Below are 12,500 nucleotides of genomic sequence, written 5' to 3'. Positions count from 1 at the left end.
TTACAGAGACACGCACTCACACAGACACACACACACACTCTTACAGAGACACACACTCACACAGACACACACTCACTCACACACACACTCTTACAGAGACACGCACTCACACAGACACACACACACACTCTTACAGAGACACACACTCACACAGACACACACTCACTCACACACACACTCTTACAGAGACACGCACTCACACAGACACACGCACACACTCTTACAGAGACACGCACTCACACAGACACACACACACACTCTTACAGAGACACGCACACACACAGACACACACACACACACACACTCACTCACACACACACTCTTACAGAGACACGCACTCACACAGACACACACACTCACTCATACACACACACACTCTTACACAGACACACACACACGCTCACTCACACAGACACACACTCACTCACTCATACACACACACACTCTTAAACAGACACACACGCACTCACTCACACAGACACACACACACACATACACACTCACTCACTCACACACACTCACACTCACACTCACACACAGACATGGCAGGCTAGCACCTTGCATGGCAGCTCTGCCGCCACTGGTGTATGAGTGTGTATGAGTGTGAATGAGTGAATGGGACACAGCGTAAAGCACTTTGGTAAACTCTAAGGTTAAAAAAGGCGCTATATAAGTGCAGACCATTTACCATTTCTCTGGATCATCTTTGAGATGTCTTTGAGTCCACCTGTGCCAAACTCAATTGATTGGACATGATTTGGAAAGGCACACACCTGTCTATATAAGTAAGGTATTGCAAGACTCATAAAAAAGCACCTAAAGGATTCTGAGACTGTTTGGCCTCAATTCCAAGTGTCATGTCTGGAGGACACCAGGCACCCCTCATCACCTGGGCAATGCCATCCCAACGGTGAAGCATGGTGGTGGTGGCATCATGCTGTGGGGGCGTTTTCAGCAGAAGGGATTGGGGACTGGTCAGGGATGAAGGAAAGTGGATGCAGCAAAACACAGAGATATCCTTAATGAACACCTGCTCCTGAGCACTCAGGACCTCAGACTAGGCTGAAGGTTCATCTTCCAACAGGATAATGACCCAAAACACAGCCAAGACAACACAGGAGTGGCTTTGGGACAACTCTGTGAATGTCCTTGAGTGTCCCACCGACGGTGCCCATCCAACCTGACAGAGCTGGAGAGGATCTGCAGAGAAGAATGGAAGAAAATCCCCAAATCCAGGTGTGCAAAGCTTGTCCCATCATACCCAAAAAGACTTGAGGCCGTAATCGCTGCCAAAGGTGCTTCAGCAAAGGTCTGAGTTAACGGTCTGATGTGATATTACATTTTTATTTTAAATACATCTGCAAAGTTATGAAATATGAGCTGAAGCAAACTCACTTTCCCACAGTTATAAAGGCATGATCCACGTTCAGTCCGGTCTTGGCACTGGTCTCCAGGAAAATGACCCCGTACTCCTGCCAAAACCATATGAGGAATGAGTTTGAATGTAGCAGGGTTATAATAGTTTCTATTGTACTTTCAATTGGTCATTCCAATTTAGTTAAGGTGTCACTCTATAAATGTTTAACTGATGCGTTTAAAGCGGTACTATGTACGATACGCCATTATTGATTGAGTACATCAAGAGACAGAGAGAGAACGTTTACAGGCCGCTGCCCTGGGTGTGTTTGTGTATGTCTTTTAATTTAATTAAATGTTGTTTATATTGTTAAGCTAGTTCTCGCCTCCTTTCCATTGAACTGATTTACACTGGTGCCGAAAACCCGGGAAGGAGGAGGGATACGGCTTAGCGGAGTTACCATCCACCCCAACGGAGCAGTCGCGACAATGACCCAGAGGAGCCCGCCCGGCTGGAAGCGGAGGAACAACTGCCGACCACGAGGAGAGAAGGGGCTCCTATCCGATGGCCTGGAGCAGTCAGGGCCGCTGCCAGGGGCGGAGGAGACCCCTACCAGCCGCTGAAACGGGGAGGGGCTCACTGCCGGCCGCCTGGAGTGGGAGAACCACTACCAGGGCCGGGGGAAACCCCTTCTGTTCCACGAGAACGTGGCGGGGTGTTCTGTCCGCCAGGGGCCAGAGGACTGCCTCATATCCGCCCAGGGAGGCGCGGCAGTCATCCACTAGAGGGTGGAGGAGTGGCGGCGAGTAAATTTTTTTTTTTTTAAAACATAAATGTGACTTTGTTTTTGTTGGGGGTACTGCCTTGTTACAGGGAGTACCCCCTATTTTTCATTATTGTTTCCCTCCTTCTGTCCCTTCCCAGATTCAAGGAGGGGATGACCTGCCGGCAGACGGGGCATAAGGCACGCCCTCCCTCAGGGAAAGGGGGGGTGTACGTCATGCCGGGAGCTCAACAGCCTGAGAGAATGAGGGAGGGCCGGGCCAGGTCGTAATTTTACATACCCGGCCCCTAATCAGGCTAATCAAGCCTCTGAGTTAGTGTAAGTGCATTTAAGTGCAAAATTAATTCATATATACAGTATATATGAGTGTTGTTTATCTTCATCAAAGCAAGTAATAGTTACATTTCAAATGTTTAATCATATAACATAATATCACCATGAAAATAGCACACAGGAAATGTCCAGTTAAGCTCAAACGGGGAGATTAATGCACCAGAGCACTGCAAAAACACGACTGACGTAAAGTGTTCTTCCGCATGCACTTTCAACTTTCAACCACAGATGTCGCTAGAGAGCACACAGTTACATAGTGCAGTTTTGTTACATTTTTTCTAACCATGTTAGTTTCTATGATTTCAGTTAACAAGGCAAATTCAGTATGAGATAGGAACACTGGCTAGCACAGAGTCGGCATACATGTTTGTGATGTTTAGAGTTAAAAACACGAGTTAATATGTCATTCAGACTCACTCTGGCGAGCTTCTCTCCGTCCTCACGTCTGATCACCCTGGAACTGGACATGTCTGACTGTGGACAGATGACACATACGGTTACAGTGTGTGTGTGTGTGTGTGTGTGTCCTGTTTCTCTGATCTACGACTAACATACTTTTCTAAGCTTAAAATGTTCTTACCTTGTTGCCAAGCAACATGATGACGACATCGTCCTGAGCATACTCATGGATCTCAGTTAGCCATGCCTAAAAAAAACAATTAGATGCCTCTAAACTTCTAAGGAAACACAAACATCCTGCATCTACACTTCTGATGGACAGTGGGGTCCAAAAGTCTGTGTCTGGGATTTTTTATATTTTTCATTTAAAGGAATAGATCACTCAAAAAGGTCATCATTTACTCACCCCCATGCCGTTTCATACTTCCCATACTTGACTTTCTTTCTTATGCAGAATTCAAACAAAGATATTAAAAAAAAAGTAAAACGGCCATCTCAGCGAGTATTGACGCTGACTGTCACACCTGGAGTCGTGAGTTTGAATTCAGGGCGTGCTGAGTGACCCAAGTCAGGTCTCCGTAGCAACCAAATTGGCCCGGTTGCTAGGGAGGGTAGAGTCACATGGGGGTAACCTCCTCGTGGTCACTATAATGTGGTTCTCGCCTCAGTGAATAGCGTGAAGCCTCCACACGCGCTACGCCTCCACGGTAACACGCTCAACGCAGTCACATGATAAGATGCGTGGATTGATGGTCTCAGAAGCGGAGTTGACAGAGATTCGTCCTCCACCACCCGGACTGAGGCGAGTTGCTACACCACCAAGAGGACTCAGGGACGGATTACCGACCAGGCTGATGGGGCCATTGTCCGGGGGCCTTTGCCTGCCAGGGGGGCCCTGGGGTTTAAGGTTGTATTATTTAGTTTGGAGTCCCCCTGCTCAAAAACACTTTTGGGCATGAACAACGAACAACCTACCCCCCCCCAACTTTTGGGCATGAACAAAGAACCCCCCCAACAACTTTTGGGCATGAACAAAGATTCCCCCAAACCCCTCAACAACCTTTGGGCATGATCAATGAACAATTACCCCCCCAACCACTTTTGGGCATGATCAATCGAACAATTACCCCCAAACAACTTTTGGGCATGATCAATGAACAATCCCCCCAACAACATTTGGGCATGATCAATCGAACAATTACCCCCCAACAACATTTGGGCATGATCAACGAACAATTACCCCCAAACAACTTTTGGGCATGATCAATCTAACAATTACCCCCTCCCCCGCCCCAACAACTTTTGGGCATGATCAATGAACAATTACTCCCCAACCACTTTTGGGCATGATCAACGAACAATTACCCCCTCCAACAACATTTGGGCATGATCAACAAACAATTACCCCCCAACAACTTTTGGGCATGATCAACAAACAATTACCCCCAACAACATTTGGGCATGATCAACAAACAATTACCCCCCAACAACTTTTGGGCATGATCAACAAACAATTACCCCCCAACAACATTTGGGCATGATCAACAAACAATTACCCCCAACAACTTTTGGGCATGATCAATCTAACAATTATAATGTAACAATAATTACATATATATTTGTAAGACACATAATATAATTTATTCATTTTACTTAAGTTTAAAAAATAAATAAATAAAAAAATAAATAAATAAATAAAGACATTTTCACTCGTCTAAGACTTTTGGACCCCTTCAGTATTTCTACAATCATGCATTCATATTTCCTCATGATTCATGTTTTTATGTTATCAACAAGATAAACAGCAAAGACATTCACTTACTAGCTGCCATGTGTCAAAAAACACCAACACATTACTCAGACATCACATTTCTTCATACATACACACACACACACACACACACACACACACACACACACACACACACACACACACACACACACACACACACACACACACACATCACATGTCTCTTCATACACACACACACACACACTCACTCACACACACTCACACACACACACACACACACACACACACACACACACACACACATCACATGTCTCTTCATACACACACACCCATCACATATCTCTTCATACACACACACACACACACACACACACTCATCACATGTCTCTTCATACACAAACACACACACACACACACACACACACACACACACACACATCACATGTGTCTTCATACACACACACCCATCACATATCTCTTCATACACACACACACACACACACACTCATCACATGTCTCTTCATACACACACACACACACACACACATCACATGTCTCTTCATACACACACACACACACACACACACACACATCACATGTCTCTTCATACACACACACCCATCACATATCTCTTCATACACACACACACACACACACTCATCACATGTCTCTTCATACACACACACACACACACACATCACATGTCTCTTCATACACACACACACACACACATCACATGTCTCTTCATACACACACACCCATCACATATCTCTTCATACACACACACACACACACACCCATCACATATCTCTTCATACACACACACACACACACACACCCATCACATATCTCTTCATACACACACACACACACACACCCATCACATATCTCTTCATACACACACACACACACACACTCATCACATATCTCTTCATACACACACACACACACACACATCACATGTCTCTTCATACACACACACACACACATCACATATCTCTTCATACACACACACACACACACACATCACATGTCTCTTCATACACACACACACATCACATATCTCTTCATACACACACACACACACACACATCACATGTCTCTTCATACACACACACACATCACATATAATAATAATAATAATAATAATAATACATTTTATTTAACAGCGCCTTTCTAAACACTCAAGGTCGCTTTACAGATAATAAAACAGGAACAAGGAACATAAAAGTATAAACAAACAATGATTAAATTATTAAAAAAAGGACAAGAACAGTGCATTTACAAATAAGTAAGCTGGAACAGGTGGGTTTTGAGTCTGGTTTTGAACAGGGGGAGAGAGTCGATACTGCGGAGGTCAGGTGGTAGTGAGTTCCAGAGCTGGGGAGCAGAGCGGCTAAAGGCTCTGCTCCCCATAGTGACAAGTCGAGCAGGGGGTACAGTGAGGTGAATACAGGAGGAAGATCTGAGGGAGCGGGAGGAGGTGGCGATGTGAAGGAGAGCAGATAGATACGGAGGAGCAAGGTTATGGATAGCTTTGAAAGTATGCAGAAGGATTTTAAATTGTATTCTGAATTGAACCGGGAGCCAATGGAGCTGCTGAAGGACAGGGGTTATATGATGAAAAGAGGGGTTCTGGTGATGACACGAGCTGCTGAGTTCTGGAGAAGTTGAAGTTTATGAAGAGATTTCTGGGGGAGACCAAAAAGAAGGGAGTTGCAGTAATCAAGGCGGGAGGTGATGAGGCTGTGGATAAGGATGGAGGCAGTGTGAGTGGTAAGTGAGGGTCGGAGGCGGTTAATGTTACGTAGGTGGAAGTATGCAGACCGGCTAACATTATTTATGTGTGACTGAAATGATAGGGATGAATCGAGGATTACGCCCAGACTCTTGACCTGAGGGGAGGGGTAGACCAAGGAATTATCAATGGGTAATGTGAAACTATTGATTTTGGAAATGGTGGATTTGGTGGCTACGAGGAGGAGTTCAGATTTATCACTGTTAAGTTTAAGGAAGTTTGAGGTGAACCAGTCTTTAATTTCCAATAAGCAGTTGGTAAGGGACAGGGGGGGGAGCGAGGAAGTGGGTTTGCTGGATACATAGAGCTGGGTGTCATCGGCGTAACAATGAAAATGAATGTTGAATTTGCGGAAAATGTTGCCAAGGGGCAGTAGGTAGGTGATGAACACACACACACACACACACTCATCACATGTCTCTTCATACACACACACACCCATCACATATCTCTTCATACACACACACACACACACACATCACATGTCTCTTCATACACAAACACACACACACACACACACACACACACACATCACATGTCTCTTCATACACACACACACACATCACATATCTCTTCATACACACACACACACACACACATCACATGTCTCTTCATACACACACTCATCACATGTCTCTTCATACACACACACACCCATCACATATCTCTTCACACACACACACACACACTCATCACATGTCTCTTCATACACAAACACACACACACACTCATCACACACACACACACACACATCACATGTCTCTTCATACACACACACACACATCACATATCTCTTCATACACACACACACACACACACACTCATCACATGTCTCTTCATACACAAACACACACACACACACACACACACACACACACACATCACATGTCTCTTCATACACACACACACATCACATATCTCTTCATACACACACACACACACACACACACACTCATCACATGTCTCTTCATACACACACACACACACACACACACACACACACACACACATCACATGTCTCTTCATACACACACTCATCACATGTCTCTTCATACACACACACACTCATCACATGTCTCTTCACACACACACACACACACTCATCACATGTCTCTTCATACACACACACACCCATCACATATCTCTTCACACACACACACACACACACACTCATCACATGTCTCTTCATACACAAACACACACACACACTCATCACACACACACACATCACATGTCTCTTCATACACACACACACACATCACATATCTCTTCATACACACACACACACACACACACACTCATCACATGTCTCTTCATACACAAACACACACACACACACACACACACACACACACACATCACATGTCTCTTCATACACACACACACATCACATATCTCTTCATACACACACACACACACACACACACACACTCATCACATGTCTCTTCATACACACACACACACACACACACACATCACATGTCTCTTCATACACACACTCATCACATGTCTCTTCATACACACACACACTCATCACATGTCTCTTCACACACACACACACACACTCATCACATGTCTCTTCATAAACACTCATCACATGTCTCTTCATACACACACACACTCATCACATGTCTCTTCATACACACACTCATCACATGTCTCTTCATACACACACACTCATCACATGTCTCTTCATACACACACGTCTCTTCATACACACACACATCACATGTCTCTTCATACACACACACACACACACACAACATGTCTCTTCATACACACACACATCACATGTCTCTTCATACACACACACACACACACACTCATCACATGTCTCTTCATACACACACACACACACACATCACATGTCTCTTCATACACACACACACACACACACACACACACACACTCATCACATGTCTCTTCATACACACACACACACACACTCACTCATCACATGTCTCTTCATACACACACACACACACACACACATCACATGTCTCTTCATACACACACACACACACACACACACAACATGTCTCTTCATACACACACACATCACATGTCTCTTCATACACACACACATCACATGTCTCTTCATACACACACACACACACACATCACATGTCTCTTCATACACACACACACACACACACACACACACACACTCATCACATGTCTCTTCATACACACAAACACACATCACATGTCTCTTCATACACACACACATCACATGTCTCTTCATACACACACACACACACTCATCACATGTCTCTTCATACACACACACACACATCACATGTCTCTTCATACACACACACACATCACATGTCTCTTCATACACACACACACACACACACACACTCATCACATGTCTCTTCATACACACACACACATCACATGTCTCTTCATACACACACACACACATCACATGTCTCTTCATACACACACACACACACACACTCATCACATGTCTCTTCATACACACACACACACATCACATGTCTCTTCATACACACACACACACACACACACACACTCATCACATGTCTCTTCATACACACAAACACACATCACATGTCTCTTCATACACACACACACACATCACATGTCTCTTCATACACACACACACACACTCATCACATGTCTCTTCATACACACACACACACACACACATCACATGTCTCTTCATACACACACACGTCTCTTCATACACACACACACTCATCACATGTCTCTTCATACACACACACACTCATCACATGTCTCTTCATACACACACACACACACACACATCACATGTCTCTTCATACACACACACATCACATGTCTCTTCATACACACACACACACACACACACTCACTCATCACATGTCTCTTCATACACACACACACACACACACATCACATGTCTCTTCATACACACACACGTCTCTTCATACACACACACACACACACACACACACATGTCTCTTCATACACACACACACACACACACACACACACACACCACATGTCTCTTCATACACACACACGTCTCTTCATACACACACACACACACACACACACACACACACACACACACACATCACATGTCTCTTCATACACACACACACATCACATGTCTCTTCATACACACACACACACACTCATCACATGTCTCTTCATACACACACACACACACACACACACACATCACATGTCTCTTCATACACACACACGTCTCTTCATACACACACACACACTCATCACATGTCTCTTCATACACACACACACTCATCACATGTCTCTTCATACACACACACACACACACATCACATGTCTCTTCATACACACACACATCACATGTCTCTTCATACACACACACACACACACACACTCACTCATCACATGTCTCTTCATACACACACACACACACACACATCACATGTCTCTTCATACACACACACACACACACACACACGTCTCTTCATACACACACACACACACACACCACATGTCTCTTCATACACACACACGTCTCTTCATACACACACACACACACACACACACACACACATCACATGTCTCTTCATACACACACATACATGTCTCTTCATACACACACACACACACATCACATGTCTCTTCATACACACACACACACATCACATGTCTCTTCATACACACACACACTCATCACATGTCTCTTCATACACACACACACTCATCACATGTCTCTTCATACACACACACACTCATCACATGTCTCTTCATACACACACACACACACACACACACACCACATGTCTCTTCATACACACACACACACACACACACACACATCACATGTCTCTTCATACACACACAGACACACATCACATGTCTCTTCATACACACACACACACACATCAAATGTCTCTTCATACACACACTCATCACATGTCTCTTCATACACACACACACATCACATGTCTCTTCATACACACACTCATCACATGTTTCTTCATACACACACTCATCACATGTCTCTTCATACACACACACACATCACATGTCTCTTCATACACACACACACATCACATGTCTCTCTTCATACACACACTCATCACATGTCTCTCTTCATACACACACTCATCACATGTCTCTTCATACACACACTCATCACATGTCTCTTCATACACACACACACATCACATGTCTCTTCATACACACACACACACATCACATGTCTCTCTTCATACACACACTCATCACATGTCTCTCTTCATACACACACACACTCATCACATGTCTCTTCATACACACACTCATCACATGTCTCTTCACACACACACACACACTCATCACATGTCTCTTCATACACACACTCATCACATGTCTCTTCATACACACACACACACACACACACACACACACACATCACATGTCTCTTCATACACACACATACATGTCTCTTCATACACACACACACACACATCACATGTCTCTTCATACACACACACACACATCACATGTCTCTTCATACACACACACACTCATCACATGTCTCTTCATACACACACACACTCATCACATGTCTCTTCATACACACACACACTCATCACATGTCTCTTCATACACACACACACACACACACACACACCACATGTCTCTTCATACACACACACACACACACACACACATCACATGTCTCTTCATACACACACAGACACACATCACATGTCTCTTCATACACACACACACACACACATCAAATGTCTCTTCATACACACACTCATCACATGTCTCTTCATACACACACACACATCACATGTCTCTTCATACACACACTCATCACATGTTTCTTCATACACACACTCATCACATGTCTCTTCATACACACACACACATCACATGTCTCTTCATACACACACACACATCACATGTCTCTCTTCATACACACACTCATCACATGTCTCTCTTCATACACACACTCATCACATGTCTCTTCATACACACACTCATCACATGTCTCTTCATACACACACACACATCACATGTCTCTTCATACACACACACACACACATCACATGTCTCTCTTCATACACACACTCATCACATGTCTCTCTTCATACACACACACACTCATCACATGTCTCTTCATACACACACTCATCACATGTCTCTTCATACACACACACACACATCACATGTCTCTCTTCATACACACACTCATCACATGTCTCTCTTCATACACACACACACTCATCACATGTCTCTTCATACACACACTCATCACATGTCTCTTCACACACACACACACACTCATCACATGTCTCTTCATACACACACTCATCACATGTCTCTTCATACACACACGTCTCTTCATACACACACACACACACTCATCACATGTCTCTTCATACACACACTCATCACATGTCTCTTCATACACACACTCATCACATGTCTCTTCATACACACACACATCACATGTCTCTTCATACACACACACACATCACATGTCTCTTCATACACACACACACTCATCACATGTCTCGTCATACACACTCATCACATGTCTCTTCATACACACACTCATCACATGTCTCTTCATAAACACTCATCACATGTCTCTTCATACACACACACACATCACGTCTCTTCATACACACACAGACACACATCACATGTCTCTTCATACACACACACACATCACATGTCTCTTCATACACACACACACTCATCACATGTCTCGTCATACACACTCATCACATGTCTCTTCATACACACACACACTCATCACATGTCTCTTCATACACACACTCATCACATGTCTCTTCATACACACACACACATCACATGTCTCTTCATACACACACACACTCATCACATGTCTCTTCATACACACACACACACACTCATCACATGTCTCTTCATACACACACTCATCACATGTCTCTTCATAAACACTCATCACATGTCTCTTCATACACACACACACTCATCACATGTCTCTTCATACACACACACACACTCATCACATGTCTCTTCATACACACACTCATCACATGTCTCTTCATACACACACACACTCATCACATGTCTCTTCACA

At 44.0% G+C, this 12,500-nt stretch overlaps 1 protein-coding gene across 1 annotated transcript in view; it reads right to left on the bottom strand.

The window, feature by feature from the left end:
- The window catches only part of LOC127633650 (ras-related protein Rab-37), a 24,007-nt gene that overhangs the window by 4,514 nt on the left and 6,993 nt on the right, over positions 1 to 12,500 (bottom strand). Inside the window, exons 6-8 of the mRNA XM_052112886.1 lie at positions 3,055 to 3,120; positions 2,892 to 2,948; positions 1,396 to 1,472 (exon numbers count right to left, since the gene is read on the bottom strand). Coding sequence (XP_051968846.1) covers positions 1,396 to 1,472; positions 2,892 to 2,948; positions 3,055 to 3,120 — 200 coding nt within the window. The remainder of the gene's footprint in view (positions 1 to 1,395; positions 1,473 to 2,891; positions 2,949 to 3,054; positions 3,121 to 12,500) is intronic.

The sequence above is a fragment of the Xyrauchen texanus genome, chromosome 40, assembly GCF_025860055.1.
Source record: "Xyrauchen texanus isolate HMW12.3.18 chromosome 40, RBS_HiC_50CHRs, whole genome shotgun sequence".
Taxonomy (NCBI): Eukaryota; Metazoa; Chordata; class Actinopteri; order Cypriniformes; family Catostomidae; genus Xyrauchen; species Xyrauchen texanus.
Note: the sequence above shows the minus strand (reverse complement) of the source record. Positions and strands in the feature narration are given on the sequence as shown.